Genomic DNA, 17716 nt, shown 5'->3' on the forward strand with positions numbered 1-17716 from the left:
TTATGTCAGACATTTAGGTATAAAGACGCCACAGGTATTTATTTCTGAATTCTTGTAACAGTAATGCGGTCTTTTTTTTATTTGTTTTTTTTTTTATTAACCTTTATTTTACCAGGAAAATCCCTTTAGATTGAATCTCTTTTGCAAGAGGCTTAACTGGTGCAACAACAATAAAATCAATTTAACAACAACAACAACATCCATCCATTATATGCACTCATATTACCATATCTGATATATTGTGTTGAAATCTGGGGTAATACTTACAAGAGCACCTTACAAAGGATATGCACATTGCAAAAAAGAGCAGTAAGGATAATAAATCATGCTGGGTATCTCGATCACACCAATCCTCTATTTCTTAAATTACAGACTTTGAAATTTGTGGACCTAGTGAAAATTAGAACAGCAATAATAATGTTCAAAGCAAGAAATAATGCACTGCCTGAAAACATTCAAAAAATGTTTCAAGCTAAAGAAGGACAATATAGTCTAAGAGGAAAATTACATTTTAAACAACCATGTGTACGCACTACTCTTAAAACCATGTGCATATCAGTCTGTGGGGTAACTTTGTGGAATGTTCTAGATGATGAAATCAAACATAGCACTAACTCTATACAGTTTAAAAACACATACAAGAAAGCAATTATTGACAAGTATAACAATGGGGACCTCTAAAGAAAGTAATTTACTTTACATATGTATTTCTTTGATTATTGTTCATTGTGGATGGATTATATACGATACAAATATAACTGCCAGCATTCAAGGCTGTTCGTGGATCATTGTACAGGTGACTGGGAGATTGGACTCTTGAATTTAGGATATTGTAGGAGACCGGTTCAATTATGATTATAATTACTGATATTGCTTATTGGTTGTTTGTGTTGTATTTATTTATTTTTTGTTATTTTGTCTTTTTCCTTTCTTTTCTTTTCTTTTCTTTTCTTCTCTTTCTTTTCTTTTAATTTTTATAGGTTATATATGATATGATATTGTGAGGAAGGGACAGGACTAAATAAGCGTTCCGCTTCCTCCTGTTCCCTCTCGAACACATTGTTTTGCTGTGTGTTTTATTTTTATTTTTTTGAATGAGAATGTTAAATTGTTTTGCTTTTTTTTAATATTTTGATGCTTTTACTTTGATTGGGTTTTGTTGTGTTCGAGACAAAGCCAATAAAATAAAAAAATAAAAATCTATACCCGCTTTTATCCTTTTATCCTATATCAAACGTGGCCAAGGCCTTGAATGGTTTTCTCCCATGAATAAACATTCTCATTGTACAACATTTACCTCCATATTATTAGAAATACATTTATGGCCCTCTCCAGATTGGTTTGCAGCAACACACACCTTAACGCTCCGAAAGAGGAAATTGCTGACACCTATTGATGATCACCAAAGGCTGATGAACAGCAGGACCTGACTGCAATCTACCTTCTCATATCTTTCACAACCAGTAAGAGGTACTAAATATTGTCCACATGCCTGAGACTCCATCCATCCATCCATTTTCTATACCTGGTTTATCACGGGGGTCTGCTGGAGCCTATCCCAGCTATTTTCAGGCGAGAGGCAGGGGTTACACCCTGGACAGGTCACCAGTCCATCACAGGGCCACATATACAGACAAACAACCAGACACACTCACACTCACACCTACGGGCAATTTAGAATCATCAATTAACCTAGCATGCATGTTTTTGGACTGTGGGAGGAAGCTGGAGTAACCGGAGGAAACCCACGCAAGCACGGGGAGAACATGCAAACTCCACACAGAAAGACCCTGTTGGGCCTGGGAGTTGAACCGGGGACCTTCTTGCTGTGAGGCAACAGTGCTAACCAATAAGCCGCCGTGCTGCCCAACAACAACAACACAGTGCAAACAACATTACAATACCTTAAATAGCAGGTGCACATTTCTGTTAGTTTCTGTTTAAGAAGAACCTTGAATTCACCCAAGGAGATGAGTCCAGAAAGTTGAAGAGAGTTCTGAATGTGGTTCCAGGACCAGGGAGCAGCGTAGGACAAAAGCTGCTTTCCCAAGTTCTGTATGAATCCTGGGGACTTTATACAGCTTCCGTGTGGAAGAGTGGGAGCTGTACACACTGTGAGCTGGAGACAAGTTGGACGGATATGAGGGGAGTTTATTCAGGATGGCTTTGTAAATAAAAATAATCCAATGGTGTTGTCTCCTCGGGGCCAGTGAGGGCCAGGAGACCAGAGAATAGAGAACACAGTGATGTGTCCTAAATGCTGAGTTAGTAATAAAATGTAAAGCACTGTGATATACTGTGTCAAGGCAATGAAGTGTTGAGGAGGCAGCATAATGTCCCCGTAGTCCGGAGTGCTTAAAAAAGTTGCCTGTACCAGTTTTTCTTGGCAATAAAACAGGTTTTGTTTCTATAATAAAACCCCAGCAAAGCCCTCCGTTTCTTTAGCAGATGAGACACATGTTCTGAAAATGACAGTTTGTCATTTTGTCACTTTGAAACGGGAGGGTGTGACAACTAAAAAAAAAAAGATAGATAAATGAATCCTAGAAAAATTGTTTTTTATGTGCTTCTCTCTATTTTCCGTGAGCAAACGATACTGGAGAAGTTTGTTCAAGTGGTTAAAGGGGACCTATTATGGCATTAAATGTCTATTTTAAACAGGCCTTGAATGTCTTAAAAACAAGCTTTTGATTGTTTTTTCTATATAAATTAGAAATTCAGCCTCTGGGCCATGTCTTTATCTTTACCGTTTCTAACCTCCTTCTCTATGAGGGATTCTGAGTGGGCGGGAGGCTATGATAATGAGGCACTGTGCTGATTGGCTGCTTGAATGACGCGATACACCGCTATGAAAAAATGGCGGAAGCTCCGGCCGGCGGAGTTAAGCCTGAATTATGGTTCTGCGTTAAATCGAAGCAGAGTCTACGCAGTAGGGTACGGCGTAGCCTACGGCGTAGGGTATGCGCCGTGGGCTCTGTGTTGGTGTAACGCGGAACCATAAATCAGCCTTTACACCGTGTCCGTGTCCTCACCGTGTCATAATTGCATGCGATGCGAGCGAGCGTCAACGACAGAATCAATTCCATTGCTTTATTTTCTATTGGACTGTCCTAACTGGCCGCAGCGACGCAGCGACGCAGCGCTGCGCAGCACGACACGGCGCGCCGTTTTGAGCTGAACATTTGTCGGACGCCCTGCTTCTATTTTCTTCCTGTCGCTCGCGTTGAAAGCCGGTTGAAAGCGCTGTAGGAAACGGTCACGGATGGGAACCGGGCTAATCCAGTTGGTTGAAATGAAAAGTTATCTCTATGATACCTCCTCATTTCACTACAAAAAACCTCAATAAAGTGGCAGCTGGCTGGAGGGAGATGGACAGAGAGCGTCCGATGTCACGCAGTGCGATGCGATATTCAGACGCTCGCATGCAGTTACACGGTTTTATAGCTGTGGGCGTGGTTTGCATTTTGGTTACGTAACGAAAATGCGCCGAATCTGAACGGCTCGTAGAAGTCACATGACACTGGATGGCTCATCCGGGCGGCTGTACAGACACTGCAGAATTTGGTTGCTTTCATCCTTCTCTGAGATGCCAGGCTGAGGGGAGACCACTTTATATATGTTAAAGCAAGAAAAAACATGTTTTTCATAATAGGTCCCCTTTAAGGAATGCAAAGACAGACGCGAGGAAACGAAATATTATTGTGGGTGGACAAAAATTAGACTATGCACGATGTACTCTAGAAATGTCTTGAGTTGAATTAATGTTTCAGGCTAATATTGACCCCAGACAGCATTTATAATGGGCCCCTATGTGTTAGAGGTGATCTGTAAATATGGGACACACGTTATTTTATTATCATTGTGTCTGACCATAGACTACCTGAGTGGAAGCTACCTGGTTTTTAGGTGGGGCCCAACTGCCAAATCCTCCAGTGTGGAACCTGTGTTATTAAAACTATTTCAGCCTATAGTCATTTAGTCCATTTGTAGTCTATTCCCTAGGCCCCCGGCCCCCTATACTTGGCCCTCATAGACTTCCCGTTTACAATTGAAACCATATGGGATACAGGACATTTGCCCAGTACAATCCCACTCTGTAAACCTTTAATCCAAATGGGTCACATGGACATCTTGGCTGGGAATTCAGTAACAATGGTTCTCCAACATTTCATTAATTTATTGTATTTCTTGACATATTTGTTAAAGAACAAATCTATAATGTTAGATACAGTGTATTGCACCATTCCTGTATCTCCTATACTGTTTTGTACCTGATATGCTATTTACACTATTTTTGCATTTCATGGTGATGACATACATTTTTTAAATGCTCATTACCAGAATATTTTATATAAGAAATGTATACCTGCACTATGATGTGTCAATTGAAATATTAACTAATTCTTGTTTTAAGAAGATTTCAAATGGTCATCAATATTATACAAACTCAAAAGCGTCACCACTTTTTTTTTTTACTGTTTTCATTGTTTTATGTATTGAAAAGCTTAACATATCAGCTAGGCAGCTGAATTCTTTTCTTCTTTTTCCTTTTTAGATGTTAGACAAAATGAGTTGTATAAAAGCATGTGAAATAATCTGACAATATGAAAGTGGTGTGAGTGTGACCTAGTTTCTGAGAGGATGCATTACTTACGCACAGCTGCCTGTCTCTGCCCCTCACTCCGCCAGCCTGCCATTCACCAACAAACACATGCTCGCAGCTCTCAGTAGCTGTAACATATGCAGTCCATTGCTGCAACACACTCTGGGTCATAAGAGGCAAACGCATGGTGAGGAATGATTTTCACTGGTGTACATCAGCGGCCATCCATTCAGGTCCTCAAGGGGCCGGTGTCCGGCATGTTTTAGGTTTCCCAGCGCAAACACACCTGATTTTAATTAATGGTCATCCTCAGCATGCCATCAAAGTCTGCACAAGTTTGCTAACAACATAGTCATTTGTATCAGGGTGTGGGGAAGCAGGGAGACATCTAAAACATGCAGGACACCAGCCCTCGAGGACTGCAATTGAAGGCAGATGGTGTACATGTTTCCCTTGTTGCATTTTCCAGGTCTCTAAGAGCTGCATTATTTATATTATTGTGTACATTTCAGAGTGACATAAGGCAAAAAAAGAGGTTGACTTTTGAGTTTTAAGCGTCCCTACACTTGTGTTCATGCTGAGGTCAGCAGCAGACACAGATGGAGTGATTAAGTGAAAAAAGCCACTTTGTGGTTACAGGCAGAAAGCAATAAAGAGAGGGAAATGTAGGTTCTGCTTTTTTTGGTGAATAATTGACTCAAGGACCAAATGTGTGTCAGATTGCCAGTTAATTGTTTTGCCTGAGGTATTTTAGTCTCTCAGTTTTGGGGACCATGGAATTTTATCCATCTGGGTTTTTTATCATGCACTCTCTAAGAGAACAGGCCACTTAACAGGAACCGGATACACCAAACTGTTCCCTTTAAAGTCACACTTACTTTGTGATTTATCTCCCTAAAATAAAAGAGGAAGGTGTTTAAGGTAAGAGAACTAGTTGCAATTTAAGGGTTGCTTTGAGGCAATGTATAAATGAAACACGAAACTTTTTTTTTTAATCTTTTTTTTTCCACATTTATGGGGAACATTGTGGTAGAGGAGATAGTCTTCTGTTCTAACTTCACATCATCATGTCAGATTCCCAGCTATCCTAATAAGCTTAGCATATTCATGACTGTGAGCACATTAAAAGCCTTCAGAAAAGGGTTGTAATATTCAAAGGAACCAAAGAATCAAATTAAGAATAAATCATACTAACCTGCCACCTTTAGAAGATATAATGGAAACGCACAGACACACATTCACGCTAAAATATTTTTAATGAGGCAGCACTCACCTTTTTGGGCCATTTCTGCAGCCACCTACCAAACTGACCTATTTTACTCAATGTAAACCCAAGTGCTCATGGTGATGTAACACTTTCATATGATGGTAATTACGCTTCCCGGTGGGCATGAGTCACCACTGAGTCTCTGAGCCCGATGTTCCATGTCCTTGCCCAAAATATTCATTCATAACATGAACGCATGACTTCACTGGTCTCCAATTTTCTTTCATTTGTTAATGTGCTCCTAATAAAAGTTGGGCAAGTAATGATGTATTTTAGGGGCAAAGTTGCTGTAAAATTCACACAAATGCTCAATTACACATAGGTTTTTGAATGCTCCACAAATACAGTCCAGTGGTTTAATGCCTGTACCCAGAATTATACATTTATGTAGCCTCAGCACAAGAAGTGAGTCAACAATGACATTTAGGAGCGGTTCAGTTTGGTATGAGCATTACTTTCAGTTGGAGAACATGTAAACAGCGTAGAATATGAATTTACAGTTTACACACTGAGCTTCTGACACATTTGTCAGAAGTCTTTAATGAGTCCATGTTTGTAACTATAGTTTTCCCTTCAATTGTTTTAATTTTTTTATTTTCTCTGCCTCTGTTCTTCTGTTCCACAACATAGCTACAGATCAATAAACCAATTTGTCAGTGTATGAGGACATAAATAACCCACAGGAAGGAGGCAAGTTTTTTCAATTTGTAAGTAGTGTAGAAATTTTCAGAAGGTTCACATTTTTTTAATAGATTTACACAAAATCCTGATTTATTTAAAGTGTGCATTTTCGCCACATATAACATGTTACCTATTGTATGTTGTTTGAGAAATGCTCCTTTTAGGCATCAGTGTAAACCTGTATTTCAGAAACGGTTGGCTGTTCTTTTGTTCTTACATCAATGATGTTAAATAAAAAAATCTTGTGGTTTGTAATGTAAAAAAAAAAAAAAAACCCTCAAGCATGAGCAGGCTGCAGTCCTTTCAATTTTGTGGCTCATTGTTGCACAGAGTGACACTTCAAAGGTAAGCAGCATCTGTACAGGAAAAATGTCCATCTTCACTGCGGTTGATGTTGGTTCTCACATGAGCTCCTTAGTTGCTATGGCTACTGATATTTTTCCTGTCCTCCTCCTCAGGTCTCTCCTCTTGGCAAAAGAATTGCTGAGGAAGCCCGTGGGTGGGGTCTGCATCTTAAATATAGACCTGTTGAACAGACACAGAGAGGAAACAAAGAGGAGCTCGTGACAGATGAACAATTTTTATTGTGTTCTGACATATAGTTGATGGAGCAGATTAGAATCAATGCAACTAAGTGAGAAGAGTAATTGTAAAAAAAAAAAAAAAAAAAAAGAAAGATGCCGAGTCTAAGTTTTAAGTCATTATTTTTTAAGTGGTGAAGGGAGAGGGAAAACAAGCAGCCTACAGTACCAAGACCAGATTCTTTTAGTTTTAGTAATGACCACATGGTAAAAGCCACAAGCCTTGACTGTGTCCACCTCGCACAGGAGCTGTGTGGGCCTGACTACCCTCCAAAAGGATTTGCATAATCTAAAGATTTGGACTCATAACAATCTCATTATACCAAGTATTTGTGTTGATCTGCTTTACATAAATTAGTTGATGTGGATCTGTGAGCTCACGTGTCTAAGCCTATTGAAACAGAATATAACCTGTTATAGCTGAAAGGACTGCTTTTATGGTATACGGACTGCATGTCTGAAGTGCTTTTCTAGGCTTGTTGACCTATAAAGTGGTCTTACACTACAAGCATTCAGAAACACATTCAAACAACACTTTTCACATTTTTTTCTTTACTCTGTCACACACACACTCATGCAGGGTTAATGTGGGGTTCAGCATCTTGCCCAATGACTTTGGATCAAACCTTCCAACTGGCAGACAGCTGTGCTACCTCCAAAGATATGCTCCCTCCCCCCAGTTGAAGGTGTACATGTGAAAAACCCAAACCATTAAAAGGGTCCTACTTATCCTCTAAACTGGATTGTGTTAATCTACTAATCGCGAGGTATTTACATAACTACGTCAATGCTGCTGCAGTTAGGCAATTAAGACCCTCATTTCCTTTCAGTGGGATTTCTAGTCTCGTTCCCAGACTTGAACTTTAATCTCTGTCCTTGCTTCGAGTCCTGTTGTCTTTAATGTCCTTAAGTAGTCTGTTCTCTTTCCTGTTTTACAGGGTCCCTATTTTGAGCATTATCTGTCCTTTAATGTTTGTTTGTTGTTGTTTTGTTTTGTTTTTTTGCTTGTATGCTTTCAGGATAATGGCACTTTGTTGTAACTGTTACCAAAAAGATTCAATTCAAATCCTGGTCTGGTTTGAATTCTCAGAATAAAATGCTAAATTGAATTTAAATCATAAATCTTATATCCAGTTTTTATTTATTGTTTTCTTTCAACATTAACAATCAATACTTGTCTGTAGTCCTTCTCTGCAGAAATCAGGCAGTGGAGTTTGGGTCATGTGATTACACATTATTGGACAAACACTGAATCTGATTGTTATTATTTGTAAGCACCTTATAATTTTAATTGTTTCTCTTTGCCAAAACTTGAAAATTCCCACAAATATGTCAGGATACAGCCCTTGTTTCACCCACACATTTACTTTATAGTTCTCTATTTATCCAAATAATTGTAATTCATTATAAAAGATGAATGCGCAGTTATAACTCATGTACGATTTTGTGAAGTTGGAAAAAAATTTGATTAGGTTTTTAAACTGAATATATAAAACTATATTTTTTTTGTTTTTGTTACAAACAGCATGTTATATACTGCCATCTCCTGGTGGAGCATTTACATTACGTTTTTACACTCAAAAAGAAGAAAGATGGAAAATTATTATATAAAATCAAAAGGATGACAGAAGCTTCGACGTCAGTTTTATTGATTTTTTTCAAGATGTCGATATTCAACTTGATAGAATGAAATGATCTTAAACAGTTACTCACAGTTAAATTATTTTTTTGAATGAAGCACATGAATCCTCGAAGCTTGATTATTTTTGACTCTACCTAATTATTTGAACTTCCTGCTTTTCTAGCCAATCATATTGCGCTTTTTAGAGTGAGTCATTAGTCTTATCCAATCAGAATACGCACAGGAGTGAGTGGGCGTGGCTTGGAGCAGCTGGCTGGTGTTCCTGTGTGTTTGGAGTTTGACCACTGCAGAGGACAAGCTGATCTCTCTAAACGAGCCTGGAACAATGACCTGGGACACTAATTAACAACAAACCTGAAACACGTTTCATTTGGAGAAGATCAGAACTTTAAACCGGTGTTTTGTGTGAAAGGTGAGCAGATAGATATGATTGTTAGCATTGGTTACGAAATCGCCGCTAACGCTACCATCTTTAATAATTCATGTGTTTACAAACACGTCAGTCACATAAATATTACATTGTGCCGTAGTTTGGAGGGGAAAGAAGAATCCCCACTAGCTAAATCTGAAGCCCACTCACTGGAAGTGAGTGTTATCGGACACTTCCAGCCAAAGATGTCACCTTCTGTTTACAGCTGCTGCTCAGATGATGGTGGGGTCAGAAATAGAATAAAGACAACATGACGGCTCTGCTGATGCTCATTACACGTGAATAAGCAAAACGATATATTTAACATGGACTGAGTGTAGAGATAAGGGGGATTCAGAAAAAAAATGACTGATGAAAGATGAAAAGTTGGTTAGTTAAGATGAAAGTTAACTACTGTTTTTCATCTCAGAAGCCTGTTGCCACATGATTTATTCCTTTCTTTAGAGTCTGCTACATATAGTAAAAGGCAACTTAAATTATTTGTCCATTCGAACATAATGTTCTGTGGGAAATGTTGGCACTTAAGTTATTTATACCTCCAGACCTCCAGACACAGAGACAGTTTCTTCCCCCAAGCTGTTGTTCTGATGAACTCTCATCACTCAGTCTCAGAGGAATCAACCACTGTTCAATAATAATAATAATAATAATAATAATAATGATAATAACAACACAATAATATGCTGTAACAATACACCTTTCAATAACTGTGTCCTCATACTGCTGTACCTTTCACTTTAAAAAAAATTGTATATATGTTAATGAGAAACATTTGTCTATTTACTGTACAGTGAGCGAAATTACCGGGGTCAAATTCCCTGTCTGGCATGTTCATACTTGGCCAATAAACCTGATTGTGATTATAATTCTGATTTTCAGTTCAAAAGAAAAGTGAAAGTGCCCTGTTAAAAATGTGTCACACTCCAGTTTAGTATAGTTGACTTAGATAACTGTTACTCTGATGTTTCTCCCTCAACCCATACTGTGCAAACAACATTACTGTCATATTTTTTTTAAATAGTGTATCTAATGCAAATTTTCTTGTCCAAATCACTGATAAACACCTTCACTTGTTTTTTTTGATGTGTTTTCAGCCATGGAACCGTCACCCAATGGCGAGGCATCTGCCCCAAAACTCCAAAACTCACCAACCACCATGAGGCCGGGCCCTTCTTCCTTTACCTCGTCTGCTACCATGTCAACCCAAGACTTTCATAAACCTAAACTCAACATGCCAACACCTCCAACCACACCCTCATCTTCTCCTTCCACTGCCTCCCCCCGGACTTCTCCAGGAGTTCTTTCCCGCTCTTCCTCCCTATCCACGCCGTCATCCTCCCCGTTCCGTCAGCCTGTGAGGAGTTTCTCTCAGTTGGGCAGATCTCAGCTCAATGCAGCCTCCACGGGAACCCTCCTAACTGGATCCTCGGCTGCTGGAGCTGCTGCCACAGTGTCTCAACCACCTCCTCCCACTCCCACCACACCTGAACCAGGTGAGAATCCAAACTTAGATTAAGAGAAAAGCCATGCGACATTGAGGCGTCTCCATGACAACCGTAGACGTTTACCACAACATGTAAAGCAGCCTCTCCCATTTCGCTGACTTGCAGGGAAAAGCCTGTCTAACCTCCATGTTTTTGTTGACTTATTTTTCTTCTTTAACTGACTGAATTTAGGATATAGGCTTGAGATGACTTCATGTCCCTTAGCTGTGCTGGAAACAATGCACTCGAATCTGTCAAATGTCTTTGCAGTGATATCAGGACATATACATATTGAGCATTACTGCCTGGAAAGTCTGAAATCTGACACCAAATGCATTTCATATGAGCCATACTTGCTCTCTTTGAAAGGAACTGCCTGTAGTATATACCTAGAAGTATCAATAAAGTTGAGAGGAATTGAATCACTGTCTGTGAGTTACATGAGAGAAACCAGCAGCTGCCCCAGCTGCATTAAACAAACAGTTATTTTAGGGCTCAGGCAGAGGGTTAAAGCATGAGTCTACTGCATGTCACTTGATATCAGGAGTATTTTCTTTGGCTCCCTGAGACGTAGACAAACAGCCACATCACTTGCCATTATTACCTACCATTACAGTTTTGCATCTTGGAAGAGTTTCCATCCATCTTCACTTGTGCCAAGTACCACAAATGTCGCTTCTCACTTTTTTATGCAACAGGAAGCAGATGTTTTCTAGCGGACTGGGATTTGAGAGAAGCAGAAGTCATTAGCTGAAAGAGAAGGATAATTAAAAGACGTTGGTCTTATCAAGGCCAACGTCTTTTAATGCTGCCCCTGGAAGGGTCTGATTCAGGCTGCGACAACTACGACACTGGCTGGCTTCAATTTGCTTATTTTTGTTTGTCTGGACTATCTGTGCTGGTATTTAAAGGCAGGTGTCTTTTTTTTTTTTTTTTTTTTTGAAAAAATGTTTTAAAACAAATAAAGAAACACATGTTTGCATAATAGTCTCCTAATTTTAAGCAGAAATGCAACCTTTGTTGCAATCATCATTCCTATCATGGATTTTGAAGAGCACTTTTCTATCAAACCTCACTAAGACTATCTTAAAACCAGTGAAAACGACTACTCTGTGTTTAATTAGCTATTTACTGTTTCAGAGGAGCCAGAGGATGAGAGCAGTTTGGAGGATTTGGAGGCAAAAGCAAAGTCTGGGGATGCAAAAGCACAAACAAAGGTCGGTGGCAACCAACATATTGCAAATACTGTTGAAGGCTGTGGCTTTATGATGGATGCAGCAAATCAGCAAAGTCATGAAAAATACTATCTAGAGTTGTGCATTAAAAGCAAGGACAGGTCAGTGAGTCACAGCAATGCTTGTGTGGCAAGTTTAAGATTTGTGTGTGTGTCCAGATGGGCCGTTACTTCCTTGCACTGGCAGAAGAAAAAGATGAGGAACTGAACAACTGCACAGCGGTCACATGGCTGGTCCAAGCTGCTAAACAGGGCCGCAAGGACGCCGTCAGACTGCTGCAGCACTGCTTAGTATCCAGAAAAGGTAGAAAAACTTGTTTCAGTGAAAATTTTACTTGGAATTTAGGAATCTTGTGGACCGTGTCTTTCCATGTCCTTCAGGCATCACTTTGGAGAACTTCGAGGAGGTGAAGAAGTTGTGCACAGAGACACGATTTGAAAGGGGGGTCAGGAAGGCGGCTCTGCTCATGTACTTAAAGTTGAACCCAGAGAAGAAGAAGTCGGTGGCTGTTTCTGAGTTGCTGGAGAATGTGGAACGTGTCCACTCAGAGCCAGGTACAAGAGAGACACCTTTATTTCAGCCCTTATTGTACTCAGTCAGAAAGAAAGAAAACAAAACATCTTCTGTCTTCCTTCTGCAGGAAAACCTGTTTCCCCTGGTCCTCTCAACAGCTCTGCTAAGAAACAAAGGCGAGTCTTGGAGACTATGGTGAGCAGTGAAGGTATGTGCAGCCTCCAACGAGGCTACTCATATCAAACATGAGTGATCGGGTGTCATGATCTGGTCATCAAAGGAGCAAAAATTACAAAAACAAAACCTGCAGTGAGATGGAGGTTTGTTTTCTGTCCTGCCTTGCAGGAAGTTCCCATGTGGGTATTGACGATTTTGTTGAGATGACGAAGAGGTACGCTCAAGGAATTGCACCGTCACCAGTTATGGCTGACGACGATGATGAGATCGCAGTGAAGAATCCAGATGAACTACCTCTGAATCAGAAGGTGGGACATTTCTTTATTGTTCTAGACTCATGCTCTCTTTTCCTGCTAAATGTTCAGTTAATGTCTGGAAAAGTGGAACAAACCTCCAAACCTCCTCTGTAATGTTTCCCATTTGTATTCATATAAGGTTCTATCTTTATTTATTTATTTATTTTTTTTGTTTTTACTTTTTTCCCCCCACCTGTACCAGCATTTCCACAGCTGTTGCAATCTGTAAATTTTTTTGCACTTCTGATATTTATAGTCATCCAGGCTTTTCTTAAATAATCTCTAATTTATTTTTTAATTTTCTTATGGATTGACTAATAATGTGATCAATCTGAATGTAGTTTTTTTTTATTGTATCAAATTGCAACACCCATTTACATGAGGAGGTCAAAACCTTACAAGATTATAGAGAAAGCCATTGATCTCCTTCAAGTAAACACATATTAACTGTAAGGAGGAATTTATCAGGTTTTAGTTAGTTTAGTTTGATAAATCAGGACTGGTTTTCTTGTGTGGACAATGAAGAGGAAGCATTGCCTGAGAAATGGTATCACACACATCAGGACCTGGTTCCTGTTCTCATTCAGTCGCTGTTGTCTCCTGTGTTTCCCTCCAGCTGCTGAAGTTCCCCCTGTTCGCCCTGCTGGAGATTAAAGAACACCTCATCGACTGGGCGTCACGAGCTGGGATGCAGTGGCTCAGCGCCCTGATCCCCACACACCACGTCAATGCGCTTATCTTCTTTTTTATCATCTCCAATCTCACAATTGATTTCTTCATCTTCATCATCCCTCTGCTGGCTTTCTACCTCTCCTTCTTCTCTATGGTCATCTGCACACTGCGTGTGTTTCAGGTTGGTGATGAGTTACTGTACGTTGCTCTACTGTTGTTTTTTGGCACTATTCAGGCTGTGCAAACCAACGTTTGTTGGTTTGCATCTGTATATCTGTACAATAGATGTTCCTTCTCAGGGGGTAGATGGAATTTAAGAATAAAAGGAAAAAAAAAACACTTTCTCTGCAGAATTCAAAGGCATGGGAAAATTTCCGTGCACTCACAGACCTACTTGCCCACTTTGAACCTGGTCTTGATCTGGAGCAGGCGGAGACCAACTTTGGATGGACACACCTGGAACCGTATTTGTAAGTTTATTTCTGTTTTACCTTGGTGGTTTGTAAGTGTCCAATGTGACTAGGAACTCAAAAACTCTGACATACTGTATTCCAACCCTGGACATCTTGGTCTGAAGATCTGTTCTTCAACTCGTCTTGCATTTCCTGTACCGGTACTTCTGAAGTGGATTCGCTCAAATCTGTACACCGATCTAAAAAAAGACACACCGTGCAGGGGAAGGGAAGAGAGTCAAGAGGCTGACCCTGCACCGTAAAATTAGATATGACACTAAAGCATGACACAGATGTTTCAGTAATGGCTCAAGACATTTTTTTTAGCTGTTGCGTTGGTTTTAATAGTTTTTAAAACAATGTGCACTTACTCAAATAATCAAAAAAAAGTGGGAATGTACCATGTTGTTCTCAGAAGAAGCAGTAAAGCCCAGAAAAGACACTTACTGAATTAAAGATGACGTATAGTTATTAGTAATTAATGGAGGGGGGGGAAAGAATGCACTGGAGCAGAATAATCGGACTCTGTTTCTTCTTCTCAGGTACTTCCTCCTTTCTGTGGTCTTTGTGGTCGTGTCGTTCCCTGTGGCTGATAAATCTTGGATCCCCTGCTCGGAGCTGACGGCCATCGCTCTCTTCTTCACCATCACTGCCTTCCTCAGCCTCCACGCCTCAGCCCAGCTCTTCGCTCGTAAAGCCCTCCTGACGGAGGTCCTCTCTGGAGCGTGCTCCCTCACTCACTTCCTGCCTGACTCCATGTGGTTCCTCAGGGTACTCGGGATGACATTTATCACGGTGCCCCTTGGAGATATAGTGGTGTTGAATGTGGGGATGCCGTGTCTGCTGTACGGACACCTCTTCTATCTCCTCTTCCGCATGGCGCAGCTGAGAGGCTTTAAGGGCATCTACCTGTGCCTGGTGCCTTACATGGTTTGCTTCACCTGGTGTGAGCTTTGCTTGGTGTTCCTAAATAACTCCACAGTCATAGGACTCATCCGGACCGGTGTGGGCTACATCCTCTTCCTGTTCGCCCTACCTGTACTCTCACTGGGCCTGGCTGCTATGCTCATGATCCAGGTGCTGAAGTGGTTCCTGACCCTGGAGCTCACTAAGATGTTGGTCACAGTGACGGTCTGCTTTGTTCCGGTGGTGCTGAGACTCTGGACTCGGTTCAGCCTCAACCCCATCGTGGTGCTTCGATCTTTGTCACGGAGCAGCGTCGTCAAGCTCATCCTGGTGTGGCTCAGCGCGGTGGTGCTCTTCTGTTGGATGTACGTCTACAGGTCGGAGGGCATGAAGGTGTACAACTCCACCTTGACGTGGCCTGAATACAGTAACATCTGCGGCCCTCTGGCCTGGAAAGAGTCCAACATGGCCCAGACTCAGATTCTCTGCTCTCATCTGGAAGGACACCGTGTCACCTGGACGGGCCGCTTTAAATACGTGCGCGTGACCGACATCGAGAATGGGCCGCAGTCGGTGATCAACTTGCTGCCTGTATTTTTGGGGAACTGGATGCGGTGCCTTTACGGTGAACCGTATCCTCGATGTGACGAGGGGAAAAACGCCACGGCCGAGTCCCAGCCACAGCCGGCCCCTGCTCCTCCTCTGCAAGATCCACTGTGTAAGCTTAAGAGACTAGCCAAGCACGAGTGCCATGTCAAACGCTTTGACCGCTACAAGTTTGAGGTCACGCTGGGCATGCCGCTGGAGAGGAAGGCCAAGAACGGTACCATCATAGAGGACGAGGACACCACCAAGGACATTGTTCTGCGGGCGAGTAACGAGTTCAAGTCCCTGCTCTTACACTTAAACACCGGCAGCTTGGTGGAGTTCAGCACCATCCTGGAGGGACGCTTGGGCTCCAAGTGGCCCGTGTTTGAAATGAAAGCCATTCACTGCCTGTCGTGCGCCGACGCCAGCGTTCCCAGACGCAAACAGTTCAAGATCGAACACGACTGGAGGCGCACGGCTCAGAACGCCCTCCAGTTCACTTTCGACTTCTTCTTTAATCCCTTCCTGACCGCTCGGCTGGAGCAGCACTCGGGGACGGAGACTGAAGCAGAAACGGTGACGGTAGAGGACGAATAGAGAGAACACTGCCAAAGAAAAGATGCCTCTAAGTGATGATAGGCTAATGATTGTACGACATGATCTTTAACTGCAATATTGTTGAGATACTGACAGAAGGTGAGCGAGCAGGTCCTCAGGCATTTGTGATATCTGAAGTGTTTATGTGTTTTTATAGCTTTTGAGCCAAATTATGTATACTGTTATGTGATAAACAATGTAGAAACATAAATTAACAGAGATTTACTAACACTACATTGAGAAAGACATGTGCCCTAATTATTAATTTAAGCTGTATGTCTTTTCCCCATACCCAGTCTGTTAATGCAATCAATGTATTTGCCATCACATGACACACTTTGTGATAGAAATGATCAGTATTAAGATTCAGTTGTTTCCCATGTGAACAGCTGCTATTTAGCTGCAAAAGTTACCCCACCTCCCTCTTTTTTTTTTTATTCTCTTCCCTTTTTAAAAACAAGTGTTTTTGCTGTGGAGCTGAATTTATAGGATCTGTCCTCAAACTCATGGCTGAAGCGGTTGGTTTTAAGTGCCTTAAAAACCTGTTATATTTAATTTGAGAAGGAATATCCTAAATCTACTTTATCCTTAAAGTTGCAACTACAACTGAAATGTGTTTCAAACAGCTGAACGACTTTATATCAGTCCTCTGTTTTCTTATGTCTTTGTTCCCAGTTCCTCTGCTGTTTGTGTCCTGTAGTTTTGTCTCCATCTCTGCTGTGCAGGGATTTAAAATAATGACCATTTCAAGTCCCTGAGTGATGATGTGGTGTAATTTTAGGATGTCACTACTGTTTTCTATACTGTGACCTATGAATATGAAAAAAACATTGGCTTTTTGTTATTTTTATTAAAAGTGAGTTGTATTTTACTCATCTTAAACACACAATTGATGCAAACTGCATGTAACTAGTATGAAATGATGGAACTTAGCTGTTTGAGTTGAAAGCTGGTGGCATCGGAGGATGCTGAGTCACTGCCCTGAAAATAATTTAGTTAGAAAATGCTGTGAAAATGGTACAATTGTGTGACTGATGTTAGAAAGTTGAAAAAATTGGAAAAAACAACAACAACTTGGTTCTTGGACAGAAAACATGCTAGACTAATATTAATTACTAAGTGTGTGAGAGGATGATGGTGTGAGTTAATTTTAAAGCCAAACAGAGACAAATGAACAACCATGCATACAGATAAACTCAAAATTACAATTTAAAGTGATAATTCAACCTAACGGTCCACAGGAGCTCCACACAGGTACACGGAGAACATGCAGCTCTGAAGGAACAGCTGGGATTTGACCCTGAACAAGGCAGGATACTTTGTGAAGAGCAAGGCTGTTCATGTACGTGGTAACTAATTCTGGGAAACCTGATACATTTCCCAATAATATTACCTGATAAACTGCGCAAAAAGGGGAGCCTGATGCCTGCAATCACGCATTTGTTCAAGTTGTAATAATGCTCTTTACGTGTAATGTGCACATAAGAACACTAGGTGGCGTCTGAGATTACTTAACGAATCAGAGAGGACGCAGAGTAACAATCCTGGTTTCTAACCTGACAACTTCCAATAAGGGTCACAACTGCATCCTA

The 17716-nt window shown here is 40.9% G+C and overlaps 1 protein-coding gene across 1 annotated transcript; it reads left to right on the forward strand.

Annotated features, from left to right (window-relative positions):
* The first annotated feature begins 9034 nt into the window (after nucleotides 1-9034).
* On the forward strand, nucleotides 9035-17255 carry wfs1b (Wolfram syndrome 1b (wolframin)). The gene is made up of 10 exons (XM_061725388.1): nucleotides 9035-9186; nucleotides 10299-10697; nucleotides 11829-11905; nucleotides 12082-12226; nucleotides 12304-12477; nucleotides 12564-12644; nucleotides 12782-12921; nucleotides 13526-13762; nucleotides 13933-14051; nucleotides 14576-17255. The coding sequence occupies exons 2-10, from the start codon at nucleotides 10301-10303 to the stop codon at nucleotides 16122-16124; spliced, it is 2919 nt and encodes a 972-aa protein (XP_061581372.1). The 5' UTR covers nucleotides 9035-9186; nucleotides 10299-10300; the 3' UTR covers nucleotides 16125-17255.
* Nucleotides 17256-17716: the final 461 nt, after the last annotated feature.

This window comes from Cololabis saira, chromosome 7, assembly GCF_033807715.1.
Source record: "Cololabis saira isolate AMF1-May2022 chromosome 7, fColSai1.1, whole genome shotgun sequence".
Lineage (NCBI taxonomy): Eukaryota > Metazoa > Chordata > Actinopteri > Beloniformes > Belonidae > Cololabis > Cololabis saira.